Below are 18,903 nucleotides of genomic sequence, written 5' to 3'. Positions count from 1 at the left end.
TACCATCTTGTTATATGCTGAAATGGATGCAGAGCTATCTATTGAAATCCATTTTTCTTGCTTGATCAGTGAATCATTTTAAATACATCCTTTTTACATTTCTTTACTCTTGAGTGTTACTGAGGATATCTGAGACGTAACCTTTGAAAAATACATTTATATTTGATTGTAGCCTTTTTTTAAAAAAAAAAAAAACAACGAGGACCTGTAACTTGAACAGAACTGCATTGATTTTTTGTAAACTATTTCTTGGGCATTCACTTAGTGCCCCCAAAACTGTTTAGGAATGAGTGAAGAACCATAAAGTCACAAAAGTTAAAATTGGTAGAATTGGGTGGTATGGAAAAAAAAAGCAAAAGGATACTTTTCAGAAGGAGGAAAACATTACTGAGTTCTTTTTTTTCCCCGAGTTAACCTCTTACATTAGTCTCTGTTCAAACATGGAATTTTCTGAAGATGAGCTGTGTATTTTCCATGTCATAGCAGCGTAAAGTAATTTCTTGTAGACAGTTACCATATGATGTTTTTCTGGTTGTACAGTAATGCTACTAATGCATGTTAATGATTGACCTGCCAAAGCTGCCTGACAGATCTCCTTGGCCCTCTGTAAGCCCTCCTTGGCTACTCTGATATAAAAGAATTTCTTGAAACACTGATGCTGTAAGGAGAAACTCTAACACTCTATAACCCACTCTTTGGATCTGATTCATTGGGATGATGCTGGTCGGTTACTATCCTTGCAGCCTGCCAGAGGAATACAGGTGATCTGGACTGAGAAAAAACTAACCTTGATTGGAATTTCAAGGGCAAGTAATAGTCGTTTTTAGGTCAAAAGCTGTTTTCAGTTTCAAAGTTCAGTAATTAATTTGGTAAGACATCTCAAGCTAGCCTTATTTCTGCAATTCTGTAAGGTATGGGAAATGTCAGAAGTTTCATAAACCATCAGGATGGCCCCTACTTGGAGCTGAGAAATTATATTGTCTGAATATCTGGATTGTGTCATATAAACCAGCTTTTGAGGGAACTTGATATATTTTATAAGTCTATGAATGTTTATGGAGCTGTATGGCCCAGACTTTCAGTCCCAAGGTCAAGGTATGAGCTGCAAACAGACTTCATTAGATTGCTCTTGGCGTTGACGTGAAACTTTTTATGAGCTTTCTGTGATACAGCTTATACTGAAGAGGTAAGGTCTAGGAGAAGCAATATGTTTCTACTAAACTTGATGACAAAAGTGAGTCCTTGGTTGAATTGTATGCTTGTCAAAAGAAGGTGCATCACTTAAGTTGAAGAGAGTTAGCAAATACGCTGTATTTTAGGTAAGTAGTGATTTAAGAATGTAGAGAATAGAGGTTGACAAGTCATCAGGTGTCTTTCAAGTGCTGCTGTTCAAGGTAGGCTGTCCATAAATCCTTCAACAATTTGTAGACAGCAAATTGATCTGTCATTGGTGGTGTTGCAACCAAATGTGAAAGTGAAATGAATGTGGAACTGACTGCAGGGTGGGTAATCATGATTGCTTCCTTCCAGCCTGGCATCCATAAGCACAACTTCTGAGTAAGATTTTTGTATCTTTCATTTGTTCAAGATTCACTCAGGTGTTTAATGTTTTACTAAGATCTTCTGACCAAACTAAAAGCTGACAGGCTGAATCTTTTAGCTGATACTATTTTCATTATTTTTAGTTCAATTAACTAAATACAGGATGTGGTTATAAACAGTTAGAAAGATTATTCTTTACTAAGTACATGTAAGCAGGAGGTGTTCTTTTACATAGATAATGAAATTAAACATCTTTAAAGTAGCTCATTCTTAAATACTAACTTAGAACTGGTAGCTTTGTAGCACTGCAGTCTCTGGTATGGGTAAAAGTTGAGTAACTTCATTTGGGCACAGACTTCCTTGCATATTTGTATTAAGCAAGATTGTTAATTGATTACAGTCCCTAAGGACAAATTCTTTAATACTGAATTCTAGCAATCGTCTTCCCAAAATGAGTAACTACAAAAAGTCTTCAATGAGAGACAGCATTCTGAATGATTCAAGGGTGGTCCAGGAGAGCAGTAACATCTAAATTCCTTTATTCCAGTTTAGGTATTATGGTTCCCCCTGCGCATAAAAAACAGATGATTTCTGACAAACATATTATCATAGGGCTTTATGCACTCCCTGAATTTGCAGCGAAGGAACTGTCACAAAGTATAAGTAATAACTTTCCTTGAAGATTTGGGTCAGTCTTAGTAGATTTTGATGCGTAGATCATCACTGAGTATAACCTTCTTTATTAGATAATAGCAGTGTTTGACATTGGATTAAATTACAGAATTGTCATGCAAATAATACACAGGTCACCTAATTTAATAAAACCAGAAACAAAGGGCTTATTGGGTAATAGGATCAAGGTTTAGGAGCATAAAGTGGGTGTTAGAAGGTCAAAAGCAGAGGGGCTTTTAAGAGAAAAGGAGTTTTGAACATGAAAATCCCTTAATGTTACCTATCTTGTAGTTTTTTTCTAACAGATAACCCACTGACTTTGTGGTAGAATAATACTTTGTTCTAATTTTGATTCAATGCGGTTCAAACAGTGTGCTCTGCAGAAGGTACTAGAGAACATGGAAGCTGGAAGTCTTTGCCTTTATATGATGCATGTTAATTCTCTCGTCCTTTGAGCAAATTTGAACCTGAGTTACTGTCAAGATCCGTATATTCTGCTGGGCTGGCTTAAGGGTTGAGGAGGTGTGACTCGGAACGTGTTGGGCTGTGTGCCCTGGAGATCTGTGAGAGCCTGTCAACTTGAGCTTCTGCCTCCTTGGTTGCTATTCTAAGGGTTTATCCATTATGTAATGCATGTATAGTTTAGTGTAGCATAATTACGTCTAAATTGGTGTGGAATGGCAGACTTGAAACACCCAAGGGCAAAACTAGTAAGCAGATGTTGATAGCTTTTTGTGCTAGCTTTCATTAGATGTTTGACAAGTCAGTCATCACCACACCTTTTAGTATTTCCTTGAGAGGGTTCTATTTACTGTCTCAGTAAACTGAATATTATTTTCAGTTCATGTGGGACTAACTGTGGAATTTTCTTTGTGCTGTGAGAGAACATTTATATGCCAAATTGTATTTTAATAATTTTTAAGACAGGTAATAAAAACTGTGGCATCACTGACAGACTGGTTCTGTCCTGATGTTGTTTACGGAGGAGTACATGCCTTAGCATTCACAGCTTGGTGGTAGTCAGGTGACTTTCTTTGACCTCTCTGCTTATTTGTTTTTAGATTACAGTCCTCAGGAGAGGACTTTGCAGACTATTGATAAAAATGTGTATGCAGTAGCAATGTGGAAGAAGTCGTAGTTGTTTCAGAACAGTATCCTGAGTTTTATTTCATAGATTTGTTTTGCTGTCTTTTACAGTGTAAAGGAAATGAAGATGGGGAGACAGTTGTTGTTGAAAAAGACCATTTTATGGATGACTTTTTCCAACAGGTAAAGTTACAGTTTTCACCATGCATTAAAGACTTAGTTTTCTTTCTGTGCCTTTTAATTTCTATAATTAGGTTTAACAATTCATCTACACCCACCCCCCCCCAATATGCTTTGTAATGGTATGCCAAATCACATGTTGGTAACACTTTTGCTTGTTTATTTCAGGGTATTTTCTGTCTTTACTGCACAGAAGTGTTTTTAACTCCCTGTTGACAAGGAATTTGCTTGTAGAATTTTAAAATCTTTTCATTAAGAATAGTAGCACTTAAGTTTTTGGCCATACAGAATATATTTGCTATTAAGAATACCATTTTTTCTCAGGAAAAAAAAAAGTGCAAGCTGTTTAAATGTCAACATTTCTGCTGGGACTTCTGTCAGATACGTACAAATGTTGCAATTAAATACTTTACCATTTTTATTACCAAAGATTTAAAAAAAAAAATCATCTTTGCCCTGAATTATTCTAATGTTTCCGTTGCCATATTTCTCTTCCTCTAGGTTGAGGAACTTAGAAATAATATAGCAAAAATAGCACAGAATGTGGAAGAAGTGAAAAAGCAGCACAGCATTATCCTGTCAGCACCAAATCCTGAAGGAAGTGAGTATAATTTTTTTTAGATTTCAGATATGTGTGGCTAGATATTCTGAAATAAATTTGTTTGTTTGTTTTAGCTATCCATAGGAATAGAACTTCAGGTGTTCAGAATGCAAAATGTAACACTATTCATTTATTTAAATATGTCCGTATTTAATATTGAATAAATATTTTCATTTTCTTAGGTTTACCTTTTTTAAGTCTCATTCGAATTAATACATTTTCAGAATATTTGTTGCGTCATCCAAACCTTTGCTGGACCAAAACTCAGTTTAATATGGTATCTTTAAATTGATTGTGTCTTGAGAAACTTAGAGGCTACTTGCATTTCTTTTAATTTGTGAAAATGTTGAAGTTGTCAACTGAAGCTCATACAGTAGAGCCATCATCTCTTTATTCTTCAGTAGGGGCAAGATCCTGTCTAACACCAACACTACAGCCAGCTGCTTCAGTGGTAGTAAGAGTTCCATGCTGGAGCCCTATTTTTAGAGGCTGTAACCCCAAAGCTGAAAGTGAAGATATGCTTTCTGAACAGAGAACTCAAAAGTTTAGGGAACTTACCCAGAAACATGGAACCTTCTCTGTCCTCAACACTTCTTAATTCAAGACTTCCTTGAATTCGTGGGTTCGTGGGCAGCCCTTAAAGAAAAGGGAAGAAAAGATGCTGAGATATTTTTGTGGAATGTTGCAACGCTAGCTTAACATTTATCTTCTTGTTGATGAAAACTGAACTTTGGATGTTAGTTTTTATTTTCCCCCTATTTTCTTTGTTTATGGATGGTCATATGTTTGTATTCTTACAAATAATTTTGCAGACTGCTTTTTGTCTTGGTGATTGTATGCAGTCAGTGAATCTCAGGTTTAATAAGGGTTCATCTGAATGTTTAAAATCTGTGGTCTTAGCTCATTTATCATCTTGTGTTTGTGCTAAAAATTGTGCTCATTAATGCAGCTGAACTGTGTAGGAACATGACATTGCTTGTAAGTAATGTATGCTCTTGTGAATCTAGTGTCTTCAGTAAACCAAATAACAGAGATCTAGCTAAGTTCTTCATGAATACTCTGTATAGTATTCTTCAGAAAATATAGGTAGTGCATGGTATAGTTATGCTAATAAGGGTAAAAAAATGGGTCTGTGATAAACAACAGAACTAAAAGTGAGATAAGTCTGTATTTTCACTTGATAGACTTCAGTGAACTTTCATTTTCACTAGCAAATGAATATTACCCTGAAAGCATTACATGAAGAAAAAACATGGAATATTTTATCACGTGGTTTAGTTGGTGATTTGGTAATAACATTTCCCAAGTGTAAGGGCCTGTCATAAGAAGCAGGCATCTGATAGTATGCTGTTACAAAAATCATATTTAAAGTACTTAGGAGTATAATAAACCACTTCTCCGCATGGTTGTGCTGAATACAATTACGAGATTGCAAGGCAGAGTTATAGCTGGTTGCTGTCTTACTATTACCAATTATTAACAGTTCTAAAAAAAAAATTCATGGTTTTTTTTTTTTTTAAAGGAACAAAGGAAGAACTTGAAGAATTAAATGAGGAAATAAAGAAGATTGCTAATAAAATCCGAGCCAGGTTAAAGGGTAAGTTGTGAGGAGAAATAAAACTACCGTTGCTTGTAATGATTCAGGATGGTAGCAGTGTTACAAACTTAATGCATTGCAGCTGAACTTCTGAACTTTAAAAGCTGCATTATGTATGCACAAATTGTATTGTACAGCTCTTTAAAAAAAAAAAAAATAGAGGGAGAGAGAGAACCACCTCCCTGCCAACTAACGTAGAGCTCATGTCAGTAACAGTATCATCCTCTACTTTATTCCTCCTTGGCAAGCTTCACTGCTGATAAATACCAGGTCTCAGCACAGCCTAGTCTGTGGAACAGGACAAAGAGCTTGCTTGCTTTCAGAAATAACCTAGAAAATTACAATGCAAAGTAATTCCTCTGTGTAGAAGTGTATTCTGCAACTGAAATGCTGTTTTTTGGTCATGATGTTTTGGAAGAAGATTAACTTCAACTGCAAAAAGACAGTCTCCATGGTGTAAATGTCTACATAAGGAATTGCTCTAGAGTACCTATTGTATTTTAAATTCAGACTAGCTAATTTTGCTGTGGCTTCCCCCTATGAGTATGTCTTAATTGTTTAGCATAGGTTTTGAAATATATTGAGTGTTTTAATGTTACTATGTTACAATTACTACATGCTTTTGTCCTTCCATAAACACTAGGGTATGATTTTTATTGTTTAAACTGTAAGGGCAGCCCATTTTGTTACAGCTTTTGAAATTTTTCCAGAGTAATAGACAGTAGTGTGATTCTGTTAAGACTACTGAAGTAGTGACAGTGTTTTAAGATCTGTACTAATTATCAAAATTATTTTAATTTTTTTTCTTTTTTCATATATATATATCACTGCCACCCCTCCTCCTCCCCCTGAAATGTTAAACATGTCTGTGGGGAGCTTATACATGAAAAAAGTAATAATTAATAGTATTTACAAAGTAACCGAGCTACACTATTACATAATTATACTGAACGTTGACTCACAATATTCTTGTATTGTTCTTAGCTATTGAACAAAGTTTTGATCAGGGCGAAAATGCTAATCGGACATCAGTGGACCTCAGGATAAGAAAAACACAGGTATGATCACTTAATAAGTTTAAAAAAAATAAAAGGATTCTAGTAAATCGGAGAGTGAGTTTCACTTTTCTGAAATAGTTTCAGAACTTCATGTTCTGTTTTGTTGGAATGTAAATACCACTTTCACTTGTTGTGCAGTAGTATTTGCTGTATCAAAAAAAATAAACGTGTTTGTTCCACATTTTTAAATCCTCAAAAAACAGCACTCTGTATTAGCTCACAAGTTTGTGGAGGTCATGACGGAATACAACGAGACCCAAACTCTTTTTCGAGAACGCAGCAAAGGGCGGATACAGAGACAATTAGAGATAAGTAAGTGACCTGAATACGCTTTTTTAAAAAGAATTGTGTTGTTAGTACCTCCCTTGTTTCTTGTTACTTAAAGATGGTGCAAAGCATCATATGTCTTGGACATCTTCTTGAAGCATGTGAGGGAAAAGAAACAATTTTATTGTATGGCATAAACTCTTTGATACTACTCTTCAGAACAGCTGTAAAGAAAATAGAGAAAACTTAATAAATAATTTCTTTTATGTTGAAAATTATGAAAGACAATATCTTGTTCCTTTGTTTCATTGATTTCCAATGTTGCAACTTTAAACAAAACATTAAGAAAAGCTGCGTTCTGAAGATAGCAAGTGTTATTAAAAGCTGTTCCAAAATTAACATGCTAAACAGGACAACATCTCTTTTTATGCTATGTTATTTTTGTCAGTATGAAAATTTGTTAAATTCAGCTGACATAAAGTCAGTGCTGCCGTTATATGTAGTCTAATTGTTTGTTGACTGACTCACGTTTGACTCATTTCATCATTGATTATTACGAGGACTATTCAGAAAGGTACCTGACTCTACTCTGAACTACGCCATCTACCTCGGAAGGTGTCTAAAAAAAATTCCATAACAGTCTTGTACCTAAAATTAGCCTTCTTGAATATCTCCTGTAAAAGCAAATACATATAATGCTGAAATAGGAAATGCAAACAGAGAAGTTGGCAAATTATAAGAAGGCTCTGCCTTTCATGGGCTTCTCAAATTTGTCATTAGCCTCTCATGCTAATGGTTCAATTCAGCATTTCAGTAAAGTTTATTGGGCAAGTTAAATTCTTCTTTACCTCTGCGTTTGAGGGGAGGGACCCTAATACCTCAGGACATGGTTCTTTTAAGTTAATGTTGTTATAAGCCAATTAGAGCCTTCAGCTTTACCTCAGCACTAAAAATTTTAAAGCAGGTTTTACAGCATTTTTGAGTATTAACATCAGAAAGTAATATTCAAACTGTAACTTTCATCTGATAGGACAGAATTCTATAAGTTATTACAGATATTCAACTTATTTTACATGGGAAGAACAGGGACTTGATACATAATTTTTAAAACTGTACAATACAAATCACTTGAATGTGTTGTGTAACTCATAACACTTGCATTTGTCATACCAGCGTGATCAATAGGATTCAGTTTGCTTAAACATGCAATAATAAACTACATTGATTGTTAGATGTATTATGGAAAGTAGAAGTGATGGTACACTATGGGTGATCATCTTCTCTATGTGGAATATTAATGTAATCCTGTGTTGGTAAAATCAAATTTACATAAAGATTTTATTGCCCACACAGTGGTGGGGAGCGAGTAAATCAGGTGCCAATGTGACATGATGGAATAGGTAAATACTGAATGTTATATAAATATTCTGTATCTCAAGTTCTTTCTTCTGAAGAACACTCCACTTAACAAGGTTCATATGTACCTTCTAAAAGTTTCTGATCAAACTTTTCAATTTGACCAAAAAAAGCCCCAAACAAACAAACACACCAACCAGGAATTCTTCATCGTAGCTTTGAATTTACATTTGTTTTCTGACTATTACTTGATATTTTCTGGGGGTTTTTTCATATGCAAAATGGCACTTGGTAATGGCTAAACACTACATTGTTTTATTCTGAAAAATGCTTTATTTTTTTTGAACTGTCATCCTTCTGATATGTAAAATTTTATGTTCAATAATGAATAAGTAATGTTATATGAAGTACTGTTGTTTTTATTCTAGCTGGAAAGACCACCACTGATGAGGAACTGGAAGAAATGTTAGAGAGTGGTAATCCTTCAATTTTCACTTCTGATGTATGTATTTCTGGTCCAATTATGTCTCTCTTCTATTCTGCTGCTTCTGCTATTTAGAAGTGTGTCAGCATATGCTTACTTATGTCCATATCTTTTTTCATTCTCCCGAAGATTATATCAGACTCCCAAATAACTAGGCAAGCTCTGAATGAAATTGAGTCACGTCACAAGGATATTATGAAACTGGAGTCTAGCATACGGGAACTACATGAAATGTTTATGGACATGGCAATGTTTGTTGAGACTCAGGTAAATGAACCAATTCAAACACATTTACATAAGTGGGATTTTTTTTTTTCCCCCCAGTCTTCCTCTTTGAAATAGGTAGAAACAATTGCTTATGTTCAGATAATACAGACTTACAGTGGTTTTTGACTGTGATTAGAATATATGAAAGTTAATCACTAAAGGTTTTTTGTTTTGTTTTAGACAAACGTATAATCTAGATGTACTTGTAGTATATGCTATGAATAACTAAGCATAGACTTTCTTTTCAGTTGGTATACTTAATATTTTCTTCAACATGCTTATATTGCAATATGCTTGAACATTTTGTGCATGTTTAAGTAAGAAAAACTCTCTCCTGGAATGTTGGCTAACATCTTGAGAATTTAGGATTCTCACAGACATGGTAAAGGACTACTGTGGTAGAATGAAGTGTGCATTAGCAAGGATGTATCAACTTGCACATAATACAAAGGTATAATTTACTGTTATAACTAACATGAATGTAAAGGGATTGACAAGTCATTCAAGTCATCTCTTCTAAGCTTTGTCTTCACATGTACGTAAATTCATTCTATTTGTAGTCTTTACATACCAATTATCTAACAAAAATATTTTTAACTTCTGTTCTTAAAATTCTTTGACTTATGCAGGAAAGTGAAAAGAATAATGTTCAGGAGAGAAACTTTCCTGAAAAGGACTATTTTTTTTTTTTCAACTGGGTTTTGTTCTAGAAGTCCTGTGTTGCTTTGATTATTAAATATATAGCCAAGACAAATTGGTAGCAGTTTTCTTTTGAATTAGAAGTGAACAAAAGTTACTTGTGCATCATTCTTTAATGCTTTGCTGTTTACTGCTGCTGATTATTTCTTCTGATGGACAGAAACACAGGTAATAGACTTACTGTAATTTTTCACCAATCCTCCATTTCATTACCAAATTTCATTCATCACAATTAATTTGAATTTGTAATGTACTGACATTCTAAACCCTCAATTCTGAGGAACTTTTAAAGTTGCTATGATATCTGTGTGTTTTCTTAGATAACTGTTGAACCTTGTGTCAAAATAGTCAATATCCTTTCCCACTTCCAGGCACGTCAGGGATTTCTGATCTCTTTAGTATGTCAGTTTTAGTTTTGGCTGTTAAAACATACCTCACATTCAAAGGTATGTTTTCAGGCGCTCAGTATTTGTTCCTGCAAAAGGGAGAAATATGCCTGCCCTGCCCATGAATGTTCCTTGTTTAGTTAGAACTTTGAGCCCTTGCTTTTCATTCCTTTTTTCCTTTACACATCAAAGCAGAAAAAATGTCAGCCACTAATATGTACATTATTCACTTGTTGAAAATAATCGTTGATGTTCTATAGCCTTTCTTCTCTTAGGTTTCATTAAACAAGGATCCGTGGATTCCAATAATAAAATTTTTTTCTTCAAAATTTCATTTTAAGGGTGAAATGATCAACAACATAGAAAAGAACGTGATGAATGCATCAGATTACGTGGAACATGCAAAAGAGGAGACAAAAAAGGCAGTTAAATATCAAAGTAAAGCACGAAGGGTATGCTGTCTTTCTGTAATTGTGCTAATTGGTATATTAACTTAGCACAGTATGAAGCGACCTTCAATTTTAGTTGATTTTTTTTTTTAAAAAAATTGTAAGCAGTCCTTCAAGGTAGAATTAATATATGCATTTTACTTTTTGGTAGTTGTGATATTTAAAATTAGATTAGAAAACATTGTTGTAAGTTAGCATATGACAGAGGAAGATTTACCAAAGGATTTTACAAACAAACAAACAAAAAAAATCCCAAAATCCGGAAGAAACCAGAACATTTCCAATGTGAATTAATTTGTTATAGTTAATATTAAAAATTGATATTAACAGTAGAGGACAGAAACTTCTTGTACCACAAAAATGGATAAGCAATTCGTGCACAGCTAAGGCTATGTTCACAATTTCCTACTTAAAAAGCTGTTGTTACAGAGTGTAAAAACCCCAAAAGAAGAATTTATATATTATGCTAGTAGATAAATTCACAGGTGGTTCTTACCAACTACCATGATACCTTAAATTATTCAGACTCTAAGCTTAAACATTTTGGATTTTTATCCCTGGTAAACTTACCTGGATTTATAGCCATAAAATCACCATGTTAGCAGGAAAAATAAAATTACGGGTTTTGCTGAAGCAGGTTTACTTTTTTAGAATCCTGTCTGTAATTATTCTTTTTACAGATAACAACTACTTTTGTGCTCTTGTAAAAGGACTGGATTAGGGGGCTCTTCCCTCTGGAAAGGGCGTGATGTTAAACCATGACACTCAATTTTGTGGAGGAATTGAGTTCAAAGTAACATTCAGGCATTTTCCATTGGCATGGAAACTTCTGTGTTCCACTAACTTTCTTCCCATCAGAAAGCCAAATAATGTATTCTGAAATCAAAGTACTAAGTAATTTATTTTTATATTTTGTAACTGCATGATTGCAGAGTGAATGAAGTGTTCCTCTGACATTAGAATTTCCCCTTTTGAGATGCTGTGCAATTTTGTGAGGCTTTTTAATGCCGAGTTGGATTTGAGGGAATAATATATCTTTGTATAGATAGACAGATATCTACAGATAGATAACACGTCTGTTATATTTTTAAAAAATTATTTAAGAAGTGTCAGAAGAGCCCACTTAATGTATTTGTAAATGGTGGTTTTCCATCTTTGATAACTATATAGGTATTAATCACACTAGTTTATCTGTAAACGCTGTTTAAAAATGTTTATTCTTATGCATGCAAGAGTGTACAGATAAATTTATCTCAATTTGAGAATACTGCAGGCTTTAATAAAAATGAGTGTGACTATTTTAAAAATTGAAAATAAATGCAAGTCTTAATGTGCTTGATATTAAAATAATAATACCTTGTTTTTTGACAGAAAATATGGATAATTATCATAGTCTCATTGGTGTTGATTGCCGTAATTGGTCTAATTATTGGTTTGTCTGTTGGTGTTCGGTGATGCTTGGATAACCTCAGCATGCATGACTTCCTGCCAGTGTGGCAGTAAGTAACTAATCAACTAATTTTGCTCTTGTTTTGCTCTGGTAACTTGTATTGTTCTACTAACCCTTAATATCTATACAGTTAGTATTGGGGGGGTAGGCTTGAGATGCATTGGTGGATCTCCTCTATCTCTGCATACTATAGAAGTGCTGTGCATGTGAATATTGAAAACTGACATCTAGTGGTAAGCTGCTAAATTTACAGAATGCAGTTACTACATGAGACTCAGAAACACAGAAGGAAATGAGACCGAAAAATCCAATTATTGTCTCGCAGTCCTTTGGATTTTTTTTTTTTTTTAAATACTGAAAGTTCACATCAGCAAACAATCTGCACTAAGATATGGAATACTAGTTACACTTAGAACTTTATCAAATGGGGTTTTCTATGGTTTTAAGTAGAATTTTCATAAAAGTAGATGCCTACAACCATGAAGTTGTCTATTATGCCTTGCAGAACATCCTAAAATTTCTTACTTCAAAGCTGTTCAGTAACACTGAATGAAACAGTGGGAAATAACAATGTATTTGTAAAAGGAAGTCTGCATAGATTCCAACTGGAATTTTAGGACATAAATTTGAGAATTCTTTCAATCTTCAGATTTTTGCTGTACTAATCTACTACTTCTTGTCAAGATAACACCTAGCCAGGCTAAGTAGAAAATAGCAGTTAACTCTTCTGAGTCCAATAGAAACTCAACTGTTTACATGTAGTATCTTCAAACTATATATGAAGCACTATGAGCGGGATGTCATTTCATAATCAGGAATTCAGTTTTCTGTACTAACACACTTCTAACGTCGAAGTTTTTAGTTTTGATGTTACAGTTTCTTCTCAGCTTTGGTTTATGGGCAGATAACAGGAAGGATTTACTGTATCATTGCTTATAGTCAGAAGTACCTGACCTAATGTCAGACTTTGATGCATTTACATAGAACCTATCTCTCTTTTTTTTTTTTTTCTTTTCCTCCCTTGCAGCTCTTCTGAGCTATTACCTACACAATGTTTTTACTGACGTTTTATTGAATTCCACTAAGTGTGCAATTGTAAAGGTTTGAGCAGGCTACAAATATTTATCCAAGGAGGGTGGCAGTAAGCAATGTTACTATTCTTAGACTTGACCTTGATAAGTAAATGTTCACTATTGCATCTGTTTCTATACGTAATGATATTTACAGAAGTTGGATATGAGTAATAACAATTATTTTGTGAAGCAAAATACAGAAATGTTACACAGATAGCTCTATCTTGTAACTATGGTTACGTGTATGTTAGAAAAGAAAGACTAACAATAGGAAATCATATCAGTAAGTATTCTTTAGACAGAAAATCCAAACACTCAGATTAGCTATCAGTATTATTAATTTTCTGTGGCTATGCATGTATTAAAACAGTTCTGTATCTCAGAAGGTATTTCAGTCTCAACTTTTCTCTCTTTTTTGCAGAAATTGATGTTCATAATTATATGTGTAACTGTATTGCTTCTGATACTTGGAATTATCCTAGCAACAACACTATCATAGCAAGCACATTCCAAGAGTTACGAACCTTCAGAAACTCCAAAATACATCTTCAGTAAAACCAAACCTTTTTTAATAAATGATGCCTTACGCTGTTGCATGATGATGACCTACCACTAATGGTTAAAAATGAAAACAAAATCACTCTTAATGTTTACTTATAAATGAAGATCAGAATGTATTAGGATATGTATGGATTTTCATCATAAACTATACATTTGTAAGACTGAAACTTGCTCTTAATTGTTTTGAACTAAAGTAACTTAGGATTTTTTTCATATCTCAGTGTTACAAACAGAGGCTATTGAGTTTTGACTGTTTGGCTTTTTTTCCTGTTGCTAATATAATTCTAATCACAAATTTTAGTACCTTACCAGTGCTGCTTTTGTTAGCACTCTCGTGAACATTTTTATGTGATGTAGCCTTGTCTTCAAGTATATTAATTATTTAGTCAGTTTAATCTACCTAAGCTTTATAGATAAAAATTTTTTCTCCAACAAGTACTAAAATACTTTATCCTGAAAAGGCTACTTATTTGTCTGCCTATTGCATTACACTTGAGAGAAAAAAAAAAAGGCTTTTTTATACTTCCCAGGTTTTTATTTTTTTTCTTTCAATGTGACTAAGGTTAATTGCTTTAAATACTTCCTTGCCTTTATAATAAAAAGTTAGTTGCAACGTTTCTGCTAAAAGAATGCAGTAATGAAGCACGCTGAATTTGAACTTGAGCAGATAATTTTCCAAATAATCCTTGTGCAAAAGAAACTGATGGATCAGTTTAACCATATTGTTCATATGAATATGACAAAAATCACACTTTTTCTCTATAAAGCCAAGTCAAGATTTCTTGTTCAGAAGCTTGCTAATGTGTGAATATAGCACATAGGGATAAACTCCCTCAGAAAAGTCTGAAACATAATACAAACTAAGACACTGATTTGTTATGGAATTTATGTGTTATATAACATATATGAAGTGTTTTAGTATATACATACCTGTTGTAATGCTAGCTTGCAAGACTTGAAAGCTTGAAAGACTTCAAATGTAACCAAATAACTGCATTTAACGTTACAGGTTATTTTTGTATTTTGTGTGTAAAATATTTGTAACTTGAATTTTTGACTTGTCATTGTTTAAGGATATCCATGTAGATATGTAGATACATGTACACTGTAAGACAATTAGAGGAAAGTATAATGTGTGCCATTTTAAACACAGTCTAAAACTGCACTTGTCAATGTTTCCAAATACTCAACTATAATGTTAACTGCAATAACTTGGTCCTAAAAGATTAGTTCTTAAACTTCTGTTTTGTTGAAAGTGTCGGAGATCAAAGTTACTCAGCAAACTATAATTCAGTCTGTTGACTTAATGAAATTTAGCAAAGTTTACAACTTATATTGTATGTATGAATATTCCTGCTTTGCTTTCCAAATATACTGTGAATGTGCTGGAGCTATTCAGATGTCAAACATGTTTTAAAAAAAGAAAAAAAAACATTACTATTGGTCTTTTTGTAAGTCAGCCATAAAGAAGTCGCTTGAAAAATTTCGGCTTCATTAATGAACAAATTTCTTTACCTCTAAGTCCAGAACACTCACCGATGTTTGTGAGGAAGTTTACATGCGAAGTAAGGAAAGATTGGTTGCCTTAGTACTTGTTCTAGGTAAAATATATTTTTATTCTATAGTTTTCTAGATTTTTATCAGTAAATATTATTTATACAGATATGCAAATTAGATTGGGGGAAAAAATCAGTTCTGCTGTTTAACAGCTGGTAAAATGACCTCCAAAATCCCATCATGTTGAATTTTTTTATTTATAATGCAATAATTTGCCCATCAAGACCAGAAATTTGAATAGGCCACTCCATACTTTTTACTTGTTGTTACATAGCTGCCTCAATGAGTTTGTTTTAAAACAAAACAAAACTTGTTTTCCACATGACCCTCTTTGTTCTGTTAATATTGGAGGGGAGTAAATCTCTAACCTATGCACTAATAAATTTATCTAAGCAAGTATCTTGTGGCTATCTTTATATTCATGATGTTATTGTTACCTTTGTGAATATTACCAGTAAGTGTTTGAATAAGGCTGGTATGTTTTTGCAATGACATATGTCAAACAACCGATACCTAGGTCTTGGAGTAAAGGTAGTGTATTTCCTGAAACTTTTTACCAAAAAAGGTGTAGAGAAGATCGAAGTAGGTGTAGAGGTAATTATGAAGACATTAATGGGATTTATTCATTTCAGCTATGCCCACGGAATTTTGCTTTAATATTAAACTTGAAAAATATGGGAATGATTTATTTAAATACAGCTATTGATGTATTTTCAAAAATTCCTCATAAAAGTGCATCTTTCACAGTATAGAATTAAAATAACTTCCTCTTACCTGCCTACCCCAGAACTGGAAATTCTGGAATAGATCCAGGGTTCTAACGTACAGGAGGTAACTGGAGTCATTCCCCCTGTGCTGATGTTTAAACTTAGTTTAGATTGCCACTGCGACAGCTTTTTGCTGGCACGGCATTGAGTGCTGTAATGCAAGTGGCGATGCTGTACCCGTCTCCTCTTGCTACCCTCGCTCCTTGCAGCTGCAGCCAGCTGCCTGCAGCACTGCTGCCTCTCACCTGCGCGCTGGTCTCCAGCAGCAGAGGTGAACAGGAGCAAGCAGCCTGCTTGGAGCTGACAGCCGTGGCGGCTGCAAGGGATGGGAGGTGGGGAGGAACAGCTGCCACCTGCACTGGGCAGCACGGGGACTGGTGCTCGTCTCTGGTGCCTCTTTTCCCTCATCTTCTGCCCCCCCCGTATATCACATATTGAGGCACATGAGCCTTTCATGTGGTCAGTGCTCTAGCAAATGCAATACAAGTGTCTGTGTGGTATACTGTATAAGGGGAAAGGTTGGTTGTGCTGCTCTTGTGTAGGGGCTTTTTCGGAGAAATTTTGAGGAAAGAATGCCCAAGGTTTCATTTGCTTTCATTTGAGTCAGTGCTATCTTGGTACAGAAATGAATTGTCATGATAACTTTTGTAACAGTCTAACACCAATGAGGATAGGCATGGAGAGCTAGTACCAAAGCACTTAGAAGTTGGGAGTTGGCCAACTTATGACTAACTGTAAAATAATTGAGCAGTTATGCTTAGTTCAATATTTCTTTGTGGTATTGGAAAAATTGGATAGGAATGGAAATGTTGAATTAATAAGTCAAACTTGTCCATAAAGGCAAACCTGGAAAGTAAAGTCTTAGCATAGGGAAAATGTTAAATAGCTGTTTTTACAAAGATCTGTACAACCAAGACACTCAGATTATTTATAAGTGCGGGTATCTCTGCTGCTTCTCGCAGTGGTGCCGTACCACCTGTGGGAAAAGCACCAAATCTGAACATAAATGAATTCAATGGAATGAACTAAAGCTGTTTCAAAAATTAATCTGTCTTCATTCTGCTTCTCTTTGCTCTGTAGTGTAAAACACAGAACAGACATTTCTAGGCAACACAGGATTTGTTTAGCATAGCACTTCCTGAGTTTTGATGAATACAAGCCTGATAAATAAAATTTGGAAGACAAAGGGAAATGAGGGATCTGTTGCCTATGAGGAAGGATGTTTTTCTGTATAAAAATGATATTATTTAAAAAACCAAACACCCTTTCAGACAGTTGTGCTTAATGTAGTTTTGAGAGAACAGTTTGGATGTGAGTTTGGTTTTTTTGGAGGGGTGAGCGGGGTGAATGGGGATTTAAAGACTTAGATTACCTAGTGTTAAATTTGATTTGATGCGTTCATGTGGCTTGTATGCAACTTCTGAAAATAACCATGGCATTCTTCCTCATACTGCAGACAGTGGGTCAGCCTTTGCACCTGTGCAGAGCTCTGCCTTTTCTGTCCTGTACAGTAACTGGCTGCTCAGTTGTGTAGTGCCATTTGCAGCCTCTTTTCGCTACCTCTGTCAAACATGCTAAGTCCTTCTGCCAGTAGCAAAGCACTTACAAATGAGCATTTTGGAATAAAAAGAGCATTTTATAAGCACTTGTAACTAGGTTCTGAAGAACAAAAGTACTTCTGGAGTAAAGGTTTTTACAAAGGGAAATCTATAGAAATGGTAAGTAATTACAAAATACTGTGTTTATGTATTGTAAAGAATGATTGCTTTTATTGGCTGCATTTGAATTCATTTTACTGCAAATAGGGGCAAAGAAGGATTTTGATGTTCAAGAGTAAATAGTTCTTAGAAAACAGTTAAGTTATGATACAAATAGCTAACAATATATAGCACACTGTGGGTTGGGAAGAAAACGTGGATTATTTTGCATACAAAATTATATTTCCTATATCCATACTTTAGAGTATGGATATGAGACTATTGGGTCAGCCCATGCCAGTCACTGTCAATTGAAAGTAAATTGAGCTTGACAACGTTAAACTAACAGAGAGTGCAGCTCAGTCTAGAGAATATGTCAGAATGAATACGGACTCGACAGAGGTGCTGTTTATGTAACAGCTCACTTTATAGTCATTTTATGTAATTTTATGGAAAATGGAGAGGCAATTCAATACATATTTGACAAGGTTATTTGGTAGTATTGCACAGAACTGTTAACTCTCTGTAGTTACAAGGTTTTTACTTTTTTGAGTCTGCTATTATATAATCTTCAATGTTTCTGACATTGGGTAAGTCTGTTAAGGGAATTATATCTAAAATTTCTGAAATGAGATATGGAGGCTTGCAGATGAGAAGGCATACATGACTTAATGTGTGTATAATAATATTGACAGCTTCTTGTAAAGAAATTTTCTTTTTTAAGCTTCCTCCTTTCCTGAATTGTGACATGAGCCTATGGTGAACATCGATGTATCATAGAATCAGAGAGTTACTCAGGTTGGAAGCGATCTCTGCAGGTCATCTAGTGCAGCCTCCTGCTCAAAGCAGTGTCATTGGTGAGATCAGACCAGATTCTCATACTGTTCTACATCACAGAAACACCTTTGATTTTGATTAACTGAATCTTTTAAATATAAGCATGAATTTATTTAAAAAAAAAAACCCACAAACTTTTTCTGTCATGACTGTTCGTATAGTAGAACAGTATCTCTTAATATTCTATGGATTAATGGAATTGTTTTTCTATAGGAAGTCCATCAAACAAAGTAACATTTTGCTAGTCTAAAAATTCATAAGAAGAGAATCTGGCCTTGAGAAGAATTTTTTCCTTGGCCTGTTTGTGGAACAAATTT

The 18,903-nt window shown here is 34.4% G+C and overlaps 1 protein-coding gene across 2 annotated transcripts; it reads left to right on the top strand.

Annotated features, from left to right (window-relative positions):
• Positions 1–3,414: 3,414 nt before the first annotated feature.
• Positions 3,415–14,108, top strand: STX2 (syntaxin 2). Of its 2 annotated transcripts, XM_009584510.1 has the most exons (10): positions 3,416–3,483; positions 3,982–4,081; positions 5,604–5,678; positions 6,663–6,736; positions 6,940–7,048; positions 8,788–8,861; positions 8,973–9,110; positions 10,537–10,647; positions 12,016–12,143; positions 13,589–13,882. In XM_009584510.1, the coding sequence occupies exons 1-9, from the start codon at positions 3,463–3,465 to the stop codon at positions 12,097–12,099; spliced, it is 786 nt and encodes a 261-aa protein (XP_009582805.1). In that variant the 5' UTR covers positions 3,416–3,462; the 3' UTR covers positions 12,100–12,143; positions 13,589–13,882. The 2 variants fall into 2 exon arrangements, with proteins under 2 accessions (XP_009582806.1, XP_009582805.1); XM_009584511.1 differs by lacking the exon at positions 12,016–12,143 and having other exon boundaries at positions 3,415–3,483; positions 13,589–14,108.
• Positions 14,109–18,903: the final 4,795 nt, after the last annotated feature.

The sequence above is a fragment of the Fulmarus glacialis genome, unplaced genomic scaffold, assembly GCF_000690835.1.
Source record: "Fulmarus glacialis isolate BGI_N327 unplaced genomic scaffold, ASM69083v1 scaffold4019, whole genome shotgun sequence".
Classification (NCBI taxonomy): Eukaryota; Metazoa; Chordata; class Aves; order Procellariiformes; family Procellariidae; genus Fulmarus; species Fulmarus glacialis.
The sequence above is the reverse complement of the archived record's forward strand: the minus strand, read 5'-3'. Positions and strand labels throughout refer to the sequence as shown.

What these genes read in the sequence shown, in the direction of transcription:
- STX2 (XM_009584510.1), top strand. Translation starts at nt 3,463, where the DNA reads ATGGATGACTTTTTCCAACAG. An exon ending in TGGATGACTTTTTCCAACAG is followed by an intron (nt 3,484 to 3,981) that starts GTAAAGTTACAG and finishes CTCTTCCTCTAG; the next exon opens with GTTGAGGAACTTAGAAATAA. An exon ending in AGCACCAAATCCTGAAGGAA is followed by an intron (nt 4,082 to 5,603) that starts GTGAGTATAATT and finishes TTTTTTTTAAAG; the next exon opens with GAACAAAGGAAGAACTTGAA.